General features: G+C 42.3%; 1 protein-coding gene and 1 long non-coding RNA gene across 6 annotated transcripts in view; one reads left to right on the plus strand and one right to left on the minus strand.

Moving 5' to 3' along the window:
* Positions 1-24,518, minus strand: part of PLXNA4 (plexin A4) — a 910,299-nt gene that overhangs the window by 670,451 nt on the left and 215,330 nt on the right. For 3 of the 5 annotated variants that reach the window (XM_068276020.1, XM_068276021.1, XM_068276022.1), the window contains exon 4: positions 8,379-8,508. The exons of 1 other annotated variant lie outside the window; for it this stretch is intronic. In XM_068276020.1, the coding sequence (XP_068132121.1) occupies positions 8,407-8,508 (102 nt within the window). In that variant the 3' untranslated portion in view covers positions 8,379-8,406. Of the gene's footprint in view, positions 1-3,197; positions 3,229-8,378; positions 8,509-24,518 lie in introns of those variants that run through there. One more of the 5 variants, XM_068276023.1, reaches the window with a different exon arrangement.
* Positions 14,010-22,560, plus strand: LOC137563497 (uncharacterized). Its single transcript, XR_011030364.1, has 3 exons — positions 14,010-14,372; positions 14,881-14,958; positions 22,398-22,560. It is a non-coding gene; the product is annotated as an uncharacterized lncRNA (long non-coding RNA).

The raw sequence follows: 24,518 nt of genomic DNA on the forward strand, positions 1-24,518 counted from the left end.
CCTATTAAGTAGCCATGTGCGCGGCTACTGTAGCAGCATCTCCCCGCCTCGTCTCCACCCCCTACTGAGCATGTGCAAACAGAACGCACAGCATGCTGCACTTTCACTACAACGTGCAGCGTTACATGTAACGCAACGTGGGCACTGTGAAAAGCCCACTTGTGTTACATTGCTGTGCGTTGGGGGAGCGTTACAGGCTGCACCTGTAACGTCCCACTGTGAAAGCAGCCTCAAGGAAGGGAGGAATATCTGCAACTCATTAGCATGTTATTTATTAAAGCTGTAAATTGTAGCCCATTTTTTGGCTTATGTCAATTGTTATGCATTTTTCTTAAAATTCAGTAAAATTTGCCTGTTAAAAAGAAATAAAGAATACCAACTGACATCTTCATCTGTTATGTGGCAAGTTTCTCATGCTAGTCGCAAAATCTCTTTTGGCTTTTATTTGCTTGACATTACTTATAACAAATGTTCATCCCAGCTCTTAAATACTTCTGATGCGACTAGTGAACAGAGTTAAGCAGAACAAGCAGTAAAGTCACAGTGGTCATTATTGTGCATGATGAACCTTCACCATCAGAAAGGCATTCTGTGAAGCAGTGTCTCCCAATGACATGCTAGTATTCAGTGACACAATTCAGTTGCTGACAGAGAACAAAAAGCCATGAGTTGTGTGTCTCTGTGACCAATCAGCTCGCAGGTGCAAGTGTACCACTTCTGTTTACTGCAGGAGAAGAGACTATTGATCCTTTGCATGGCCAGTCAAAGACTTCACAAATTATTGTGTGAGCCTCATGCAAAACAAAAGTCAGTTTTAGACACAGTGAAAGTTTCTCTGGACTAAGCAGTGCAGGTTATGGGAATTCCTAAACCTTTACTAACCATGAACAAATTTAGACCAATGAACACATAGCTAATTTTCTACAATGTCCCGCCATCAATCTTGTGTTGGCATAAATCACAAAAGATAGACAAATGCAAGTCAAATATTCTTCCAGCAAATGCAAATCAGGTAGAAATAGGCCCAATACTGACAAGTTGTTTAGGCATTCACTTCAAAAAGAAAAACATGTTTTTGTCCTTAACCTCTTTTGTACCGAATTGCACTCAAGTTGCTCTACTTCTGGGTTTTTGTAGGTCAAAATACACTATTTGATCCCCGTTCACCTTAAGAAAAAATAAACAAGAAGCACACAGAATGTGTATGGTTGCTGAATTTTAACCACTTATTCCAAGCTGGAGAGGAAAGTGGATGAAAGTTCTGCATGCCTGCTATCCCTAACATTTTGACAAAAAGTATCGTAGCCAAATTAAGGCCTTCTCCTGAGAAATAACGACTTATTGTATATAGATAATCTGTATCCTAAATAGTCTGTACCCTACACAGTAGCTTGTAGTGATTACTTCAAAATAAGTCCTTCAACCAAAGAGAGATTCAACATGTTATGTGGATGTGTTACTCATGATGATTACTCTACTAAAATGATTTTCTCTGTTTGGCCAAGCATGCGTAGTGTTTTCTTCTGTGAAAGACCTCCTCCTGTATACAACTGCTTGCCACAGAGATAAATATCAAAGAATTAAAAAAAAAAAAAAACGGCAGCTCTAAAAAAAAAATCTGAATGCTAAATAGGGAATAAGAATGTGGAGGTAAATTTAAAAACCCTTCAAAACATAAGGAAATAAGAAAAAATCCTTTGGAAAATGGAATGCAAAAAAACCCCCCCAGGTCTACACTTCCTCGTGCGATTCTACACAGTTCAAACTCTTTAATTCATCCAAAGTACATGAAGAACTCATGTACAAAAATGTGTGTACTCAAGCCATATCTGCCTTGACTGAACCTGGACAAGATAAGTAAACTCATGTTTGGAAGAGATAGAGTTGGGGACCACTTAGGTAAATATGGAAACTTCTTGCATCGTAACAGCCAATTATAAGAAGCTGGCTTTTGCATCAAGCCTTTGGAGTCCAAACAAAGTCAGGTTGCCATTAACATGCATAATAAACTACCGTATCTCCATTTCATAAGCCTTGGTGTGCAGAGATTTAGAATTGATAACTTGAATACAAATAATGAAGGTGCAACTTTTCAAATTGGACACAAGGCAGTGTTTTTTTATTTTCCCTTGGACAGCAAGCAACCATTTATACCTACCAGCCCAAATCATTTATATTCAGTCTTTTTTAATGCAGGCGAGTTCGGTTGTCCCTCACTTAGCTATGCAAACTTATCTTTAGTCGAGACCTAATGCCTGGCTCTCTGCCAACAATTAGAGCTGGACTCAGCAACCCTGTGAATAGTGGTAGGCGAGTTAGAATCATTACCCAGGGCTGGGAGAGAAAGCATATTAGTCTATTTTCTTCTAATTAGGGATCTTAATCATCTTTAGAATTGAGAAGCAGAACACAGCACAGGAGGGATCGCTCCATTTCTGTTACAGTTAAAACTTAACGAAAAAAAAGTGCCACCAAGTGTAAAAATCACACTAATGAACTGGAGAGTAAAATACAACAACAGACGGGAAGGAGCACATGAGGAGACCTCAAAAACCATCATAATACTTGAAATTATTAATTAGTTCACCATTAGGAAGAATCTTTCAAAGGAAAAAATAAATAAATAAACCTGGATAAAAATAGAACTCGTCTATAGCCAAAATTACCTCAGGAAGCATTTCCGTGAAATGTTATTTTACTGAGTAACAAGGCATAGCATTATACAGGTAGCTGTAAAACAAAGGCTTGTGCTTACACTCAATACATTCATTTCCAAAGAGTGAAAAGATAGAAGACCGAGAGCCCAATATAGTGTAGTATGTATTAGTAGGGGATGAGAATAATGAAAGTAAGTAATATACTCACAAGTCAGGGTTGCCTCAAGAGCAACCACTGTAAACGCAGGTGGGGAGAACAAGCCTGTCCCGACTCAGGAGTAAAACGTCGCTCTCTGTGGATAGAAGAATTGTAGGGTAGATCACCCTTCCACCAAGGGTGGACTTCTGGATGCGAGAAGGTGTACAGAGGCGCCGAAAGTGTAAAAGTGGCTAAAACGTTAAAATGTTTTGGTCGCGGTGGTGGACCGGCCAACCATAAACGGACAACAAGGCTGTTGTTTTTCAATAAATATATACAAAATTTATTCAGAAAGCTCCCAGCAAATAGTCGCAACGCGTTTCACGGGTAGCAACCCGCTTCTTCAGGCAATAGGGGGCAGGAGCAACAACACTGAAAATGACAGAGATACATAGCAGGCATCAGCATACTGTGTGTGGTACATAGTACTGGGTCAGTAAGTTACATATACACATAGCTTTTCTGGTATGAGTAGTGTTAACACATATATACTGTCACCGACAAGTCATAAAACATAATTACACTTGTGTAAAACATTGCTTGGTTGCGGAGTGTGTGTCCATAATGTATGGACGTCCGTGTTTGTAACTGTGCGTTATTCCCATGGGAAGAGTCTATTTGTGGGCTGTGCTGGCTTAGTAGCAATTAGTGCTGCTTGATAATGGAGTGAATGCTACATTGAGTGGAGAGCATGGTGGAGTGAGAAAGTATACAACGAAATGATAATGCTATAGTGTTGCATGGATGGAGGGGAATATACACTTACCAGCGTCAAGTCTGGATGAAGCTTGGCACCTCTGTGTAAGTAGATCGTGTGTGCAGGGTTTATGAGGGGAAAATGGGCGGTGCCGAGGGACGTGAGGGGGGTGTGGCAATGTGAGGGACAGGATTGGGCCACTTTTGTTGATTGGCCAATGTGGAGGAGCTGGGCAGGACCTCTCAGCGGCCGTGATGCGCGCGCTGCGTCTCATGAGCTACGCTGACCTGCGCGAGGGATTATGGGGCGAGTGCGACGTGGCCCTGTGCAAGTGCGCATGTGCGCACTACGTCACTTTATGCGGAAAGTTCGCGCATTGGCTTTGTTCGCGCATGCGCAGTACTTTCACGCCGGCCGCCGTGATGACGCGAGGCGGCCGGCGTGTGACGTAATCCGCGTCATATGCGGAAGAAGCAGCCCGACACTCGGGAGAGTGTCGCCCGGGCTGCGGCCTGCCAGCCATTCCGGAGCGGGGAGAAGGAGAGGAGCCAGGACGCCGGCGTGGGACCTCCCGACCAGCACTGGGCTGGAAAAAGCCCCTGGTGAGTACACCTTTCCTTTTTTTTCAGAGCTCGGAGTCCCTTTAAGCAATTGAATTTCAGTTGCCAGTAACAACAATCACCTAAAAGCTGAAACCTGATTGGCTGCATTCATGCTTAAAGCTTTAACATATACCTATATACATTATAGTGTAAGTGATCCAGGATGGCCACCCTGGTTTCTGCTATTAGGTGACAACAGCTTGCAACCCCCACTTGGACCAGGCCAGAAAACAGTGTGACCAAGCCAGAAAACAGTGTGGTTGCTGAAAAGCTGGTAAATTTGTGGTTATGTGATGCAGTCAATAGCAGAGAAAGTTGTGAGATTTATCTTTTTTTTTATCCCCATTGTCCTGGGTTCACTAAAAGTAAGTTGTTGCTGTGACCACAGGCATAATGCAATAGCACAACAAACTCACCAATCTTTCATCAATTTTTGCTTTGTTCCCATATGACCTAGGTGGGTATTGCAAAGATTTGCCCCTTAATAGTACAAATATACTCTGGATAACTTAACAGTGGCTAGAGCGTCCTATCGTGAATCAATCTATGTCCCTACCATGGGCATTGGTCTCCAGCTCAAGTGCCACTTTGTAAAGTATTTCAGGTGGCCATCTGGCATACAAGTCTGCTCTATGGTAAACCCAATTCACATTGTTCTCTGAGGAAGTCAGGTCGACCCAAGAGCGGATACAGCAGATGTCTGGTACAAATCTGCGTAATCTTCTTCCTGGTCGGTGCGGCCGGTGCCCTCTAACACAGACATACTACGCTGCACATGTGGAGTTTGTACACTTGGGTACCTTGCAACCGCTCTCCCCGGCGATGCCATATGACGTAAGCGCATTCACGTGGTTGCAAGGTGCCCAAGTGGATATACTGCGCATGTGCAGCGTAGTATGTCCGGGTCGGAGGGCACCGCCCACACCAACCAGAAAGAAGATACGTGGATCAGTACTGGACAACGGAGAGAGACACCGGGGCACAGGAGATGCGGTAAGCATCCGCACAACTCCCCTTACACACATTAGGCATCTTTTTTAAAAAAGAATTACCACTACTGGTAAAGGACAACTTTAATTTGGTTTATATGTGCAGATATCTTAAGATTAGGCACAGTTATTGGGTGTTGCTCAGTAAGGGCTTAAGGTTAGACACAAAACAGTGGGCAGTTAACTGGCTTGGTAAACAAAAATCACCATAGGAAACATGTATGTTGGTATATTTCAGCATTTCACACAGACAAAAGATTCATTAAACAATATATCTTTAAAGGAATAATGTGTGCCAATTAAGAAAAAAAATGTGTTATGTTTTTAAGTTCAAACCTGATATCAGCAGAAATTCTAAAGGTAACAAAAAGGACATTACAAACCAGCACAGACCGTGTTAATTTGTATACTGACTGCTTCTGTAGAGTCACCAAAACATATTTCCATGACTGTACTTTTGCAACTCACTAATTAGGTTCATTTCTCAAAACTGTAATTTAAAAAAAAAAAAAAAAAACTACTAATTACGCTTCACAAAGAGAAAAGTTTTTCCCTTATTAGCAACACCACACAATGAAAAATGCAAAGGTCGGCTAAAGAGTACTTCATATTCTTAATGGGGCTGATTAAAGCTGCAGTTGGGTTTTAATTCAATTTTTGTGCATGCAGTAAAACCTCACGTTGCCATCGCCTGTTTGTAAGTAAAACATGACAAGAGTCTTAGCTACTTAGAGTAGAACCTGGATCTTCCCAATAACACAGCTGAGCACGCGTTCATTAGGGACAGAATGCTGACATATTTTAGTACCGCTCCAATTTCTTGTTTGAATTCTTCCTATCTTGCTTAATTTTTGAGATTCGTGCATGGCAAATTAAATGCAGATGGCCATACAAATGGTAAGCTTTTGGTCAATAAACCTTCTTAAGACTCTATTCCTGTAGACTGATAGACCTCTAGCACACACAGCTTACATACATTTGGACATCAGAAGGAGGTGTCTTACATGGAACAATACTCTACTGGGATTCTAAACCAATATTCAATGATTCAAGGCAGCCAATCATATTCCGCATTGTGGTCTTCAGTGCAGTAACCAGTTACAAGTTATTTAGATTGATTGATCAAAAAGTTATTTAGATTAGATTGATTGGTAAAAATGTTTGGCATTTTATTCTTTCAGAGGAAGTGCAGTACTGGCAAGAAAAATGGGGTGCAGTGACATGGGTGTGGTTGACATAATGTGTCCCATGATATGTTGCAGTCTGGCATCTGTACAGGACTAGTGTGTTTGTACATGTATGTATTTATGTATGTGAGAGTGTGGGCTCCATCTTTTTTTACCGGCTAGGTTTCACTACAGGTGATTGAGTTTTACCATGACACTAGCAAACCCATGGTGATTTGCAATGCTAAATTAAATCGATAAAAACGACCAGTACACCAAGCTTTTCAATGCTCAAAAATGTGTATTCAAAATCTTATAAAAATAGTATATCAAAATCACAAGAAAAGTACAAAGATGATACAATGGAGCACAGCAGATGTATAATAATCACTCAGTTACATATGAACTTGCATAGCGGAGCAGTAGTCACAGTGTACAATGCAGCACAATGATATACAAACAATGAGCAAATACAAGCATAAGGCAGGACAAGGAAACTGCTTAGTGCAGTCAAAAATGCAAAAGTTCATAGCTGAGTGAGGACAAATCCATTACCCTGACAGCGCCATTTCGGACATGTGGTCCTTCGTCAGAGGGTAGTAGTGAGAGGCTTCCTATGGCAGATAGAGAGGAGTAGAGTTCTTCCTTAAAGAGGAACTCCAGTGAAAATAATGTAATAAAAAAAGTGCTTAATTTTAACAATAATTATGTATAAATGATTTAGTCAGTGTTGCCCATTGTAAAATCTTTTAAATCCCTAATTTACATTCTGACATTTATTACATGGTGACATTTTTACTGTTGGCAGATGTAGCTGCTGCATGATTTTTTGGCAGTTGGAAACAGCTGTAAACAGCTATTTCCCACAATGCAACAAGGTTCACAGACAGGAAACTGCCAGGAGTACCACGGTCCTCAGAATTTCTTGTGGGAGGGGTTTCACCACAATATCGGTCATACAGTGCCCCCTGATAGTTTGTTTGTGAAAAGGAATAGATTTTTCATGTAAAAGGGGGTATCAGCTACTGATTGGGATAAAGTTCAATTCTTGGTCGGAGTTTCTCTTTAAGGTTCAGCATCCTGTATCTCAGAGCTATCTAATACACAGCTTACCATTCAGCATCATGCGATGCCTCTATGGCCTAGGTTTATGACAGCTTTGTTTTAAGCTATACTTCCCCTGCAGATCTGGCTCTTTATTGAGTTTTATAAGCTTGCTCTCAGACTGAGGTAATGAAAGCCTGATTTTTTTTCCTTCTTCCCTTGGCACTTGATACCTGGCATGTGCATAATCTAAATCATCTCTGTCCAGCTTCTGTTCATTAGCACAAAAGAAAGAAAGGGTGATTGTGGAAAAGAGGAGGAAATATAAAAGGAGGGTCCCGTCTGGAATTTCAGATCTGCTCGTTTTATACCTTCTATTAAACGCCAGCTCTCTTGAAATTCAGCCTCCTTGTTATCGTGAACTCAGTACAGAACGCACTTCTGCTGAGTATATGACAGCAATACATGCTCCAGCAGCAACCAGGTACTCTGCCGGCAGCCATAGAGACGGCTTTCCAAGCCCAACTGTTTAATTAAGTTTAATTAATAATGTATTTATTGCAAGCTAATCAAGCATCTTCTATATGTTACAAGCTTAATTTGCTCCACCTGGACCTTTAATCAGACATACAGACTATGCAGCCCCTTCCTGTACTAAACCAAGCTGTAACATGGGGGATGGGTAGAGGGGGGTAGGGTCTGGAATCCCCATACTGTGATGTCTATTGGGAAATTCAAACTTACAGAGTAGACCGTCTTTACAGAGACCCAAATGGATTATAATGATTGGGACATTTGTTTTGACTTCGATTTAGATAATAAACACTTTTTATGTTTGTCTTGTGCAATGTTTTCAAGGTGAATCTAATTTTCAAAGCCCTAGTTTGGCCTTTCCATTCATACTGTAGGGAACATACCATAAAATGCAACAAACAAAGTTGTGCACATTGGACACAAACCATTTTTGCATGGCTGCATGAAATATGAAAATTGTATAGTAATGACAGTTTCCTATTCACTTTACCTAACACAACCGGGAGGGTGGGGGGTTACTATGTTCTTGTTCTCCTTGCATGGAGGCTCCTCTTTCTTGTGGCAGCTTCTCTATGCTGCCCCCCAGTCACGTGACACTCAGCATGGAAGCAAGTGGCTGCCTGGAGGAAGAAAAGACTAGACGTGACAAGAGAAGGTCAATACATCTATACAGTTCTGCTTCACACTGCAAGGGGACGGAAGAAGGAGTGGGTTCCCATAGCCCCTGGGCTCCCAGGCGTAGGAAGAGCTGTTTGCTGCAGGGGGCCATATGATGGTTAGCTAGGGGGCTAGGAAGGGTATAGTTATGCCTCTGCCTCCAACCCTTCCTTTTCGGACAGGAAGTGAGGGAATTTCTCCCAGATGGAACACAAAAACCCAAAACAATATAGCCTCTTCTAACACTGTTCGGAAGTAAGAAAACATTTTTATTGGCATTTAAAGTAGGTATACTAAAATCCTGATAACACCTGTCAACACTTAGTAACGGACTACTAATGATTGACTTTTGCAATGTAAACAAACTTAAAGATATGTATGCTAACATGCTGTTTTTTGAACATATTGAATATGCTCCAATAGTCATGACTTTTGTACAGAACATGTAATGTAGTCTTAAATAGGGTACTATAGAAGCCCTTTTCTCATACTTGCCTGACACATCTAAACCATTTTAAAAGCTTTAAAATAACACACTGGATGGAACCTGAGCAGCATAATCTTAACTTCCTGCATAGCCCCCATTTTAGCCATGGTTAATACAACACCTTTTACGTGGAAGCCTTTCAGACACAAAGATCTGAATTCGTGGTTGTTACTCCCACTACTTTCTTTCCAAGCTATTTTAACCAGCATGCTTGAGCAGTAAATATTATGCTGCTTCTGACATTCCGTCTTCTGCCTCTCCATTTAATAGCAACCTTCAAATGTCAATTTAATGTAAAACAAAGTGATGCTTGTCACAGGTTTCATTTGCCCACTCACTGTGTTAAAAAGAAAGCTAAAATGTAGACAATGTACCAAAGGCTGCATATAGTAACTTGCTGCGGAGGTTATTGGTAATGTGTTTTGTTGCATGTGAATGATGGACAGCACAGTGTGCTGTGGTAAGGCACCTCAAACAATCAAAGACGACTAAAGTGCAAGCCACTTCACATTTTAATATTCCACTGCCTAAAAAAACAAAGATTTAAAGGGGTAATGTGCTTATAAACAAGTGTGCATAGAATAATATAAGTAAAAACAATGAGGGTCTCATCATATATAAAATAGGTTTCTGCTACTAATTTTGCTTCCCATTAAACGTTTACAGACATTGCAGATATGATTCAGCAGTGGCAGCCCTTTCTCTATATACAGTGTTTCTAGAGGCTATCAGCACTATAACCACTTGAGGACCGCAGTATTAACCCCCCCTAACGACCAGGCCATTTTTTACAATACAGGGCTGTGCAGCTTGGTCAGGGTGCTTCACAGCCCTACAACTCACCAAGCAAATGAATTTTTCCTCCTTTTAGTGTCCTTAATAGGACACTATGCTGGAGGCATCTGATTTTTTTTTTTAATTAAATAAAGGGAGTTTTTTTTCCTCCCTCTGTCCTCCCTCTCCCTCCCTCCCTCCCTTTGCCGTCCTAATCACCATTGGATGGCGATCTACACTGCTCCCCGCCTCTCATAGGCATCAACCTATGAGAGGCCACACAGATCGAGCCTCTCTGAGGGACAGCTCCATGTCCCTCGTACAGCACTGCAGGAGATAGAACGCTGTACAATTGTAAGCAAAGGGAAATTCTTTCCCCTGTCGGCTTGTAACAGTCTGCTAGCCGCGATCACGGATAGCAGGCTAATCACAGAGCAGAGCTCCGTGAACCGGCAGGGAACGATCTCGCGTTCCCTGACAAACTGCAGCTCCAGGACTTGACGCCAATTGGCGTAAAGTGGTCCTGGGGCTGCCGCCACGGTCACGCCCATTGGAGACAATCTAACCTTGTTAAGGCAGTAGGGAAAGTCAGAGACAGAATACTCAAGCAGAGTTCGCACAGATTGTAGCTCATTTACTATTAAACTTGGTAAACACAGTTTAGTCACCTGTAAAAAAAATCTGTAAAGATAGTTTCAGGTGACAATTTTGGAACAGTTGCTGTACACACATGCTGTTTGGCTTCTAGGCAAGCAGTATGATTTGCTCTATGAAGAGAGTAGTGAGTGAACCAGTAAATGGCACCACACTCCTAGAAGCTCCTGCATAGACCTAGTGACATTAAAGGAGTCACATAACAGAAGGCGGCAGTGTTTGGGAGATTACTAATTACTTGAAGTGATCCCAGACTAGTGAAACCTACCTGTAAATAGTTCACGGGCACTATCAGCAGCATGGTAACATCACTTATCAGAGAATTACGTGTGAAGTACAGATAACAGATTCACCGTGGCTGCTACTCTGGGCCCATTCCTTGGTGGTTCTGCAGTCAGTTTCTGGAAAATCATTGCAGGTTCTGCATAAGTGGTCATAGCCAGAACTTATGTCTATATGCCAATAACGAACCCCCCCACTGAGGTCCACCCAATCAGATGAGAAAGATATTCTGGTCGCTTGCAGGGATCGGGACTCAATCCCTCAGCCAGCTGTTTGGGGCAAAGTGCTGTACACATCTGTTGCTGTGGAGGAGGGACAACGCACGACACATGAAGGAGTGCTTTATGGCGGGGGTGAGTATGTGGACATTGCACTCAGGAGTCTGTCCTAATGACTGTATCGACCATATTTAATCCAGCATGTGTACTTGGCTTTAGTTCGTAAATATTTATTATCTAGGTATCCAGATAGTAGAAGGAACTACCTAAACAGATTTCAGAAGGTGCAATGTAATACACTGAATCATAGCAGAATTCTTATTCTATTTCTGAACCTTCCTAGTGATTACATTTAAAATATATGTTTGTCAACTACTTGATTTTTCCACTTCAAAATTCCATATCGTCTTTAACCACTTGAGGACTGCAGGGCTAAACCCCCCTAGTGACCAGGCCATTTTTAGCAAAATTGGCCACTGCAGCTTTAAGGCCAAGCTGCAGGGCCGCACAACTCAGCACACAAGTGATTCCCCCCCCCCCCTTTTCTCCCCACCAACAGAGCTCTCTGTTGGTGGGATCTGATCGCTCCCCCCATGTTTATTTTTCTTTAAATAAATATTATTCTTTTGTTTTTTTTACTAAAAAACCCTGTTTCTTTAAATGTATTCCCTCCCTCCCTCCCTCCCTCCCCACAGCCGGCCAATTATGGCGATCGGCTGTCATAGGCTTCTGCCTATGAGAGCCGATCGCTCTCTTGTCCCCCATGGGGACAGCCGTGTCACACGGCTGTCCCCAGTGCAGCGCTGCTGCTCATCGCAGCTCTGCACCAAGTAAATAGACGGCGTGATCGCCGTCTAACAGTCTCCTGAGCGGCAATAGCCGCTTGGAGACTGAAGGCAGGGCGGAGCTCCGCCCTCTGTGCATGAGATGCGCGCGCACCATGCGCGCGATCTCATGCAAAATAGAGCCCCAGGACTTTACGCCAATTGGCGTTAGGCGGTCCTGGGGCTGCCGCCGCGGCCACGCCTACTGGCGTGACGCGGGCGGCAGGAGGTTAAAGCATGAAACAAGGAGTTTGTATAGCCTTCAAGGAGCAGTCAAAAACTTGGCAATTATAAACAGACCCTGAAACATCTTTTTCGTCGAGCACAGCATTTTAAAGCTGTGATGTTAAATATAGACGCCTCTTCTTAAATTCATTTTAAGAAGGGTAAGAGCCACAGTGTATTACAAAGTACCTTTAAAAGATTTTTGAAAAAGCATGCTAACTAAATGGAGTGTTATAAAACATGTTCTTACAACTTCTCTGGTTTTAACTAGTTAAATTTATAGGGAAATTCCAGTTCCATTACATAATGGCCATAAATAAAAATAGGTGCTGCACAAATCTTTTTGCATTTAAAGGTTAATAAAATAAACTATTTACTCTGCAACCAGCTATGAAATTCGAAAACTGCCAACAAGCTCAAAATAACCTTACTTAGGTTTGCCAATAGTCCTTGTGAGATATATATTTTATTTGTCGGATCATAAGACACACTTTATCCTCCCAAACTGTGTGCGCGCGTGTGTGCGTGGGAGGGAAGGGAATGGCGTCAGAGTCAGTGTGTCTTAAGGTGGCCATACACTGGTCGATTTGCCATCAGATTCGACCAACAGATAGATCCCTCTCTGATCGAATCTGATAAGAGAGGGATCGTATGGCCACCTTTACTGCAAACAGATTGTGAATCGATTTCAGCCTGAAACCGATCACAATCTGTGGAGCTGCCGCCCCCCCCCCTCATACATTACCTGTTCCGGGCTGGCGCGAGTCCCCGCTGTCTTTTCCGCTCCACTCCAGACCGTTCCTGCAGCTACTGAACTTCCTGTCCAGGGGAAGTTTAAACAGTAGAGGGCGCTCTACTATTTAAACTTCCTGCTGGGACAGGAAGTTCTGTGTAGCTGCAGGAACGGTCTGGAGCGGAGAAGAAGACAGCGGGGACTCGCGCCGGCCGGAACAGGTAATGTATACCCGCTGCATTGCGTCAGTTGTCGGGCATTCGAACGCCGCTATCGACGCACTCCCGACCCGCCGGCGACCGAGAAAATTCTTCCGCACGGATGGGTCGACGGGAACGATCGATTTCGGACGGAAATTGATCGTTCGGAACGATCGATCTCGGACGGAAATTGATCGTTCTTTTAGCGGTGTGCGCGGCGATTTCACGGCCATTTCAATCACTGTGATCAAAACGGCTGTATATCGGCGGGAAAATCGTTAGGTGTATGGGCCCCTTTATGGTCTAAATGTGTGGCCAGTTGCCCCCCCCCCCACACACACACACACACACACACACACAATATACATGCACAATCCCCGTGGCAACTGCATCAGATAAAAGGCTCAGCACCTAGACATGGATTGCGGCCTACTTCCTGTATAAAAAAACAGGGCTTAAATTAGCATCCACAGGGGTGGTGTCTGGCGTGGTAGTTACCATGAATTTGTAGGAGGAGGTGTAGCAGAATGTGTGTGGAGGAAGTGTATAATAATTGGGATAAAGTCCTTTCAAAGGCAACAAATGTTATCCTTAATAGCACAGCACCCAAGCAAAACACTCCATAAATTTGTAAGCATAAAGTATATCTTAAGATACCACTACTTTATCCTTACTAATATATGGAGTGTGGATTAGGTGTAACAGTGCAGATTCCTTCAAGGGGAAGATGTACTCACTCTGCTCTGGGAGCCGACACTACCACCTTTGGACCAGCGAAGCATGCAGGGCAATCCATGTAGCTTCTTTCTGTTTGTACAGCAGTGGATGCTGCCATTACCCCACTGCTGTGTGCACTGTGTCTGTGACAGGCTTGGCTACCTGGTAGACTTTCATCTGTTTATACAAGCTACAGAGCCTGCACAGTGTGCTGATTGCACTCATTGGGAGAATGACAGGATAAGCTACCAGCTTTTAACGGCTTGAACGGAGCAGCACGCACCGCTGCTGGAGGGGTTAGGCAAACTGAACTAAACTGTAATTGAATTGTACTTGGAGTGGCTGAGCTGGGCTAGCTAGTTGCCAGCTTGAGATGTGTGCATTGTTTTGTTGGACCGGTTTTGGCAAGTCTAAACCAATGTTCTGTCCATGGCTTGCTTGAGGCAATCTCTGCCTGATTCTATATGTTGTGCATGCCCAATATTTATGTGGCTTCCTATCTATGTACTGAAAAAGAACCTCCACAAGACGCCCCTGCACAATGGATGCACTAGGTTTAGGAAAAAAAAAATATTCTCCATGGTTTTTATCCTCTAAAGCTAAGTGCATCCCATTGTCAGGAGCGTCTTATGGTCCTTTATTCTCCCCCTTATCCTTAGCTTGAACACTTCCAATTGACTGACATACAACTGGAAAGTTCATTGATAATCAGAGTAAGTACAGTACCAAGCATACAAATAACTAGGCTGTGCTTTTTTTTTTTTTCTTTCTCTGCCTGAAAGAGTTAATATTCAGGTATGCAAGTGACAGTTTCTGTCTGGGTTGGGACCGGCTCTGAACTATAGCTAAACCTTCACTGATCTGGAATTACACCCATAAAATACTTTCCTGGCAGAAAATGGCTTCTGAAAGGAAGGAAAGAGGTAAAAAGGGTTAATAGTTCATAGATTTTTTTCTTTAGCTCTAGCTTGCTTCAATAAATGTGTCCTTGAGCAGAGACCATGGAACATTAAAAACTTAAAAAGTAGATTTAAATACAAAATAAAACTGTGGGATAACAAAAATTTGGGAGGATATCAAAAAAACAACATTACTTTTGACTTCCCTTTCAATTTATCCACTACTGTATTTTAACTACTGGATACATTTAGTTGGATGCATGATGTGTTATATATTTTTTCACACTCCTGGTTTCAACTCCCTTTTTTTTCCATTATGAAGGTGTACTCTGCAATACACACCAATGCCAAGATGAAATCCCGTAATATTTTAACAGAAGGAAATCAAGCATTATCAATGGTAATATGTAGCTAATAGAATTCTTTCAGTTTCATAGATGTATTATTTAGATAAAGCATTCCTAGTTTGAATGTTTATACTGTATTTATGCCCAGCAAAGAACAAAGTACTAAAATAGCTGGATCTGTGAGTGAGATAAGCAAAACTTTCTGGTCTTAGCTCTGCATCATCTGACGCCACACACAGCCTCAGGGGTGCTGCCCTATTAAGCATGCTTATTAAAGGTGAGAAATGTACACTCCTAGCCTCCTCACTCTAACATCCCTGGAGACAAGAAACAGTCTGCCTTATGCACCACGTAGTATCCAGGCTGGGGAGGTGAAATGATCTATGAACAAGAAACCACTACTGTTCCCTTATCTACATTCTGCACCAGCCTTTACCAGCGGAATCATCCGAATCTGGTACACTAAATATAGTACCACGTTTGATTGTATCATTAATATTTCTTGTTTCCAGTAAGAACCACATCTACCCTCAGCACATTAGAGAAAATCTGATGAAATTAACATTTCTACCTTAAGTCCGAATTCTAAATAGGACTTTCCTGGAAGCCCATTATTTTGGTTTAAAAGTCTGAAGTGTTTATTCCCTCAGGTGAATGACATTCATTCAGCTCCCACTGAGACAAAAGTGGAACCACAGAACTTTGTATCTGTCCTCTGCTCTCAGAGTCACTCTCACAGGAGTCTTACACGAAAAACAACGCAGTAAATTTGGGCACACCAGACGCCGCCATAGGCTTTAATGGGAGTTACGGCTATAGTGGCGTTCAGGCAGAAATTTGGGCGCCATCAAGACATGGATTTCAAATTAGCAATAGCAGGCAGCAGAATTACATCTTCCTCCAGAGTCCAAGGTGGCCTGGAGGGGGAATAGTTAATAATGCCACTGGGACTTTTGCTGGAGCAGAGTGAGCAGTTTTTTGGCTTCACCCTGCCCCCAAATTTCCCAGCACCTCAATTACACATACAGGTTTTATTTGTAATTATCAATCAAAGTTAAGCAATAGTGACTGCAGTCAGATGGCAGAGAAACTCGTTTAGAGTGCAACACAGACTTGTTCTAGGTAGGATTGGGATATTATTATCATTATTATTATTGATTTATAAAGCGCCAACATATTCCGTGGAGCTGTACACAGTAAGAAACAAACATGGGGTACATAATACAGACAATGGTGTACACTAATATACAAAGTACATACTTAGTGACAAAATACAAAAAAATGATACAGCATACAGAATACAAAATACAGAATTGGTAATGACAGTGATAAAAGTAACATGATGAATAAAATGTATAATGATTTCCAAGACACAAAAGGGGAGGAGCCCTGCTCTTGCGAGCTTACAATCTAAAGGGAATGGGGTGAAACAAGAGGAGGGGTAGTATACATTAAAATATATAAAGGCAGTGTGTTTTAGGATACCTAGTAGGAGTGCAATTTGGTCTTAGGACTGTGAGAAAACGCGGAAAAGCCGCCGCATGTGCTGACAGCAAGTCGGCTAATTCCGCGTCCAGCACGGCGGTTTGCACACAGAGGCATGCGTCTGGTACTGGGAGTGAACGCGGAAAAGGCGCCGCATGTACTGATAGCGGGGCGGCTGGTTCCACGTCCAGTGCGGCGGTTTGCACGCAGCAGCATGCGGCTGGTGTGGCTGGGTCTGTTAGTTCACACAGATTCAGGAATACATGCGCGTGCGCTGAGAGGCAGAACTTTTATGATGGCCAAGGGGGGGGGGAATCAGCTGACCAGGCTGGTCAGCTGACCTCAGAGCTAGTGGCTATTGGTTTATCACTTAGGGGTGGCGCCAGAGAGCGCTACTCTATATATAGTTATAGCTGGACACTCACAAGTTGTCTGCCGTTGCGAACACTACGTGGAAGCACTCAGACCTTAGTTAGATCCAGTGTGTTTGAACCAGGAGGACCTGGGAATTCACACTGAGCCAGTTTCAAAGTAAATACAGTTGCACCAAACACTCACGTTGTATACAGGTGTCCAGAGGTTAGTACTATATCTGTATTATTGGTGATTCTGCAGATCATCAATAATCAGGTATATATCTGTATTCTTGGTGATACTGCAGATCACCAATAATCAGATTCGCTCTGTGTGCTGACACTGATCGTTACAAGGACAAAGGAAAGTGGCCCAAGGTAGCGCATATGCTTGTCAGAACAAATTCGTTTTTAGAGAGTATTTAAAGGTAACAAAGGTTGGCGAGTGATGGATATGTTATGGGAGGGCATTCCAGAGAAGGGGTGAAGCGCGTGCAAAATCTTGTAAGCGTGAATGTGAGGAGGTGATTCTGGAGGAGGACAACAGAAGATCGTGTGCAGATCTGAGATTGCGATTGGGTTTGTATCTGGAAATTAGTGAGGCTATGTACCGGGGAGAGAGATTGTGGAGAGCTTTGTAGGTTAGGGTTAGGAGTTTGAACTTGATCCTCTGGTTAATTGGCAGCCAGTGAAGAGCTTGACAGAGATGTTCAGAAGAGGAAGATCGAGAAGAAAGATGAATGAGATGAGCAGCTGAGTTCAGTACCAACTGGAGTGGGGCCAGTCTGTTAGAAGGTAGTCCACAAAGTAGTATGTTGCAGTAGTCCAGACGAGAAATTATAAGAGCATGTATTAACATTTTGGTTGTGTCTTGAGTGAGAAAGGGACGGATGAGAGATATTTTTTTGAGTTGGAGATGGCAGGAGCTGGTTATGGAGTTAAGATGAGGAATAAAAGAGAGAGAAGAGTCGAATATTACCCCCAAGCACCGTGCTTTGGGAACTGAAGTTATGGGAGTGTTATTAACATTTATAGTTACTTCAGGCAGAGAGGTGGCCAGAGATAGTGGAAAATTTATTAGTTCTGTTTTACTCATATTAAGTTTTAGGAAGCGAGAGGACATGAAGGAGGGGATATAGCAGACAAGCAGTCAGGAACACGTTTGAGGAGGGAGTTAAGGTCTGGGTCCGAGAGGTACAGTTGTGTATCGTCTGCATACAGGTGGTATTGAAACCCAAATGAGTTGATGAAGTCAGCAAGACCATGCATGTAGATGGAAAAGAGGAGAGGACCAAGGACAGAGCCTTGGGGAACCCCGACAGACAAAGCATGAGGAGAAGAGATTTGATCTGAGTAGGAGACTGTGAAGGACCTTCCAGAGAGGTAGGAAGATAACCATGTGAGAGCGAGGCCCTTTATTCCTACATTTGAAAGTATCTGTAAGAGTAAGGGGTGGCCGACCATATCGAATGCTGATGACAGATCAAGAAGGATGAGTATGGAAAATTTACCTTTGGATTTAGCTGTAAGAAGGTCATTGGCCACTTTGGTAAGGGCTGTTTCCGTGGAGTGGTTGGAGCGAAAGCCAGACTGGAACTGATCAAGTAGGGAGTTAGCTGATAAATAATCTGCATTCTGGATTGTAAATACATGTTCATCTCATCGTTTCACATGTCACTTTAGGGTCCCACAAATACCTCTGCAGCTTTTGTGTACAGAGAGGTATTCATACAAGGGAATACTAATGTTCAATTTATTAAAGACTGAAGACAGAGTGACCAGTTGCCTTGCAATCCTGCTGATCTTTGGCCGCAGTTGTGTCTGAATCCTGCACCTGAAACAAGCATGCGGCAAATGCAGTCAAACATCTGATCGGAATGTTGATTGAGGGTCTATGACTAAAAGTATTAGAGGCAAAGGATGAGCAGGACAGAAAGGCAATACGAATTGTTTAAATGGAAATACATAGAGCAGCTTCCATATTCCTCTCACTTCAGGTTCCCGTTAAAGCAGAAAAAAGTTTGAGTGTTTTCTCTTCCTGTACCAAAAAGTACAAAGTAGTAGTAGCAAAATGAGCCCTGCAAGGAGGGTGGAAGGCACACAGCCTCACCCTTGATATTGGGTCACGTCTGACAAGTTCACTTTAAGATTAATACATGTCAATCTATTTGTGGAACCCTATGTAAAATATTTTTTACTCATTCAGTTTTAACAGCGGTTATTCAAATAACTAAAGTCAGCAGCCCAAGGTCCTTCTAGCTGTCTCCTAGCCCTAGGCAATACACAATTCAAATGTGTGATATTTCCTATTGCCTTCCATGGAGCTTCCTCACAGTGACATACAGTGAATAGTATTGTCCCCATGTGGATTGCTCAGCCCCTAATGAAGTGCAGAGCAGACTGTTTAACCTATGGTGAATGGAATTTGGGACTCTCAAAGAACCTATGTACAGGCATCCTAAATAGCTTAGCATATAGTAAGAAAATGTGCAGAACTTCACTTTTGTGGGGATTCTACCTATTTCAACAAAAAATCTATAAAGCCGCATGTCTCTAGCTGCCTATTGCACACTGAGTCTTTGAGCAAATCAAAGTCTCTGAGGACAGAGGAAGATATCCACATTGTGAGCAAAGATGCATTATTCATTGATCTAATTTGGCATAAAATGATGAATAGTAATCAAAAAGTTCTTTCCCTGCTTCTCCACACATTCCATTTTAATTGGATTCTCCAGCATGTACTTGTTTCTTGGCCTCTGAACTTAAAGTCAGGTCCAACCAGTCTGCACTCTGTGCTCTTCTCCAAGATTTAAAATCTCACATTTTCCTGCTACTTAAAACAGTGAGAGAAAAATGCACAAAACACACATACGTAATACCACAATCCGACAGCTGGCCTGGCTTTGTGACCACTGCATAACAAGGTCTGTCACAAGAAGCAGATATCTAACCATGTTCCAGGCATATGATCCTACTCTCTTCATCTGCTGTTGTAAAAATGCTAAACAAAATTGCAATGTATATCCTAGTTACCAGAACTTCTTTACCGACTAAGTCTTTCATCCACAGTAGTTGCTAAGATAAAATGCTTTATGTCACAAATGTCACAGCGGACACTGTGTCAAGTTCCCCTCTGTGGTTGTTGATGTTGTAAATTAAAGAATGCCTGAGCTCAAAACAGGTAGGTTACAAAGGCAAAACTGTACTTTATAGCTTAGTCACAGAACCTAACACTTAACCTAACACTACTCTCAAATGGAACCCTCCCTTACTGATTCCTAACATTAACCATTCCTCCTCCCACGCCTAATAAAAATCACTTCCCCCACACCTAAACGTTAAAAACACTTACCTTCACGCCTATTCTAAACCTCCCCCCTAAGCCTTAATCCACCCCCCCCCCACACACACACACACACACAAACACAAACACCTAGCTTTAACCACCACCCCAGACACACACACCTAACATTAACCACCACCCCACGCCTAACCCTTAAAAACAACCCCATCCACGCTTAACCTCAACCACACTACACCGACCCTCCGTTGCCAATCCACCGCTATTACGATAATGCTGAGGCACGATCATAGACATTACAAATAGCGGCTTCAGTGTGAAATGTGTAATGTATCTGATACCCTTAGTGTGAAATTTGTTATTCATCGAGCATCCAAATTGCACACTACAATCTCTATTTATAATGGTGCCGCCTAGAATCTTTCTCAACCTTTTAATGACCTCTGTCACTAGCCTCTTCATAAGTAAAGCTGCAGTAAGCAGTGTGCATGTTTACGGATCTTTCTTTGGTTCTTCAGCTTGTTTCTTTTTTGGCCCTTATGATATTGTGGAAGCCATTCAGTATAATCACATTTCTTGCTTTAATAGATTTAATACCTAAGGTAGCATTAAGACACTGGCATGTGAAAATTATTCAGCTAACACAGAGAAAAGCAGGGCGGGGGTTCAGCATAAGGAATGTATGAAATGGTTTGTATTTCCATCAGTAATAAAAGGAAACTGCAGTCAGGAAACATGACGGAAGCTAAACACTGGCAGGACTGCAAAAGTTTCAGATAAGTTGTGAAACTGTAATGCCGCCTCTAGGCTAACAAAGGTTAGAGATGTGGAGGCTTCAGCCTTTCTGGAGACTTTCTTTGCTAATGAAGCTCAACTGTAAAATGACAAAACAGAAAGCTTGATGCTGGAGACTTTTACATATATCTTGGACAGTTGGGCAATCTGTGGCATTTAGTATAGCTCTATCTGTCTTCACACAAGACAAACAAAGTCCTGTTAAAGGGATGCTTTCTGGCTGGTGCAGAGGAGGAAAGAGACAGAACATATTTTAGTACGGCTAATGCTGAATAGGGATGACAATCACTGCAGCATGTGTTCAGCAGTGGTGAACTCCCATCCAGTAACGCCCAGCATGAACTCTGACCTAAAGTTGTCTGGTCAGTGGTGTTGTGAGCCTGCCTGTACCAACGGGAACGTGGCTTCATGAACGCTGTCACTGTGGCAAACTCCCTCTCTATTTGCCAGGTGACTTGAGGTCATTCTGGGCATTATAGAATGGAAGTTTGCTGCTGGTGAACTCATGGAGCAGCACCATGGCCGGTCTTTGACCTGAGCAACCAGAGCGGTCGCTCAGGGCGCCGGCTTTCAGGGGGCTCACGTGATGTGCATTCAACTGGCCCTGGCTGCATTTTTACGTGCTGGCTGCAGGGTCCGGGTCCGTCTGTGGTTGCTGTAAGTGATAGCCCCGCCCCCCGGTGCTGCTGGGGGACGAAGACTACAGCAACCAATTCTAATGTTTTTTTTGTTTTTAAGCTATAAAACAGACTTGGAGACATACAAGCTGTAGCATATTTGAACACTGTAGATTGTGTTATGGAATTCAATATGCAAGTTGAAGGTCCTAAAAGTATGTCCAAGTGACCAAGGCATATGTTGTGCCGCTACATCAACGTGCCAATCTCTGGAGATGTAACACCAGCTTCATAGAGTTTTATTCCTGCTGCAGAAGATGCTGCATTGGTCCATGCCCATTAGAGATGGTCAATGAGATGCTAATAATTTTGTATTAGAAGAAATCATACATTTTAGGACTGGGTCACTCGAAGCTACTGCATTTGCTTGGTTCACTGCCAATCTGCATAAAAAAGCATATTTGCATCAATTCAAATTTATTAGCAACCATTTGCTTAAGCTTTTAAGATTACGTTTATAGTGAAGGCGCTGTGTCCACGCATCACTCGTAGGCCAGTTGTATTTCTGATAAAATGTAATGACAATGCATCCATTGCAGTGCACAATGTGCTGGTGCAGGCATTTTTTTTAGCATGCAGCAAATCCACGGTGCTTACAGTAAGAAAGACACAAAATCCGCCTGGCAACGGATCTACTGGCATAGCGCAGCCACTGAAAACTCACTATGCAGACCAGCAAAAAATGCAGAGGCCGCAGTGTAAATACGAGAAGAGTGATAACTCTCAATATTTGCTATCTCCATGCATATCTACAGAAGGAAACCCTCAGAGGGCACACATGCACAACTTCTAGATAAAAATAAGTTCTGTTTATTTGCTTTTTTTTTTTTTTTTTTTTTTTTTTTTTACATTTTAATGTTATGTCTTTGTATGCTATTTAGAGGATATCCAAAAAGCAGTGAGCCTCAGGTGCGTGCCAGTGAGGTGAATCTTCTCAACCTATCACCCTAAGATAACAAGCCAAGGTAGAACAGCAAGATGCAAGTGACAACCCTCATAATGCTGCAATAGCCAACCTGCAGGACTTGTTAATAATAAAAAGAATCATTTATGGGCTTATGTTTTTGTTAAACTGCCATAGCATTTATTTAACATATCAATATCGTAACACCTGCGGCCAGTTTCAATGCAATGCCTGGAGCTCAGCTTTATTGTGTATTGTGCATTCAACACACCGCTAAGTCGACCTACAACAAAGCACCAAACAAAAGAAAAACAGAGGGAAAAAAAAAGCATAGAAAGTAAAAGCAGAAAGAAAAACAAACTGCTAAAAGTTGCCGCATCCTCCTTTGTAGCTCTTCTCATTTGCTTTGCCTTCTGGCTGAATAGGCAACATTTAAAAATCATTCTGAGAGCTCCACCAAAAGCAAGGCTCGGTTATGTGAGCAGTTCTTATTCGGAAAGGTGTGCAGATTGGCTGCATTAATCATTCCTTATCTGGCATGTGCATATTGATAAAAAGCACACAAAAATATCCCCGTAAATATCTGCCGGGCCTATCACCAGAGAGCACAATTTATGAAAAGTACAATAACTGCCAATCTTCTTTTGAGCCTGTTTATTCCCCAAAGGACTGATGTGTCCATCCTATCAATTATCACTCTAACAACAAAAGGAAACAGAAGTGGCACACCTGATTTTTTTTTGCATAGTTTATTTCCCAAAGCAGTTAGAAAGCCCAAATTTCCTTGGCTTGAAAGCACAAACAAGTCATGAGCAAAAGACTGTTATGTTAATCCCACTGGGGAACTGAGGAGATCCTGAAGGACCTTATCCGCGTCACTGAGGCCTCGGGGGAAATGGCAAAGCCATTAGAATATTTCATCTACTGTACTTACTGGATTTAATTCAGCTATGAGCCACAGGATCTCCCATGTGACACGGGTTTGCCCTAAATAGCTGGCTAGCCGACAGGGAATGCTGTTCAGTGTCCCAGAGAGAACCGCACTAAGCTGGCACCCAGCCACAAAGCCGTTTTGTGTTCCGGCTCTTTACTGGGCTCCACTCGTTTCATAATAAGGTTAAGAAACAGTGCAGAGAACAATTAAGAGAGTAACGAGAAATAATTACATAATTATCGTCCTCTACATGGGAAGTCTGAACTGAAATCTGTGCTGTGATAGTTTTCAGCTTTCACATGGGCAGATTCATTTCTTTTATTCAACCGTAGAACTCCTTCTAAAAGATTATGAGATCTCATCAAAATTGTTAAGGAAATAAAAGGAAACCTAATAGTGGGAAGATTCTCTTAGAAAAAAAAAAACACTTAACATGTCATTAACTCTGTATTTCTAAAAGAAATGATTATTGTTTCAGCTAAAAGAGGGCCCAAAATGACTCGGTGAATGATACTATATGCCTCTCAAACAATAGTCCACAACATACACATATATACATATATATACATATATATACACATACATACATACACACATCAGTTATTTGTTAATTTCCGCACCTGGTATGAGTATCAGTATCGTCCATTTCTCTATATTTTACTACCAGCTTCCGTTGTCCCTACCACTAACTCCACCTATCTAAACCTCATACTACCCCCCGCCCTCCCCCCACGCACCCCCCCCCCCACACACACACACAACATTATCCCACCACATCTACCTTTTAGATTAATCCAAAATCTGGAGCTCAGCTAATTATATTCGCACTCCGGAGCCGTGGCACTGCACCACAGCCACAAATTTACGTTGCCGTCTATAGTTATGCTGGCCTGTATTATCAGTTTTTATCAATGTACGGCAGACATTTTAAATTATTATATTTGTGTTGAAATATAGTTTTAGAACTTAAAGGGGAACTATAGCGAAAAACTAACATTTTGAATTCATATTTATACGCTAATATAAGATGTACATTTGTGTGATTGCACTATAAATGTTTTATTGTAAGGAGAACAGAGGCGCCAAAAGAATAAAATGTTTTAAAAGCTTTAAAATTCCTCAGAAGGCGGTGGTGGACTCATCTTCCCGAAGTAGACATAATAC

Source organism: Hyperolius riggenbachi, chromosome 3 (assembly GCF_040937935.1).
Source record: "Hyperolius riggenbachi isolate aHypRig1 chromosome 3, aHypRig1.pri, whole genome shotgun sequence".
NCBI classification, from domain to species: domain Eukaryota; kingdom Metazoa; phylum Chordata; class Amphibia; order Anura; family Hyperoliidae; genus Hyperolius; species Hyperolius riggenbachi.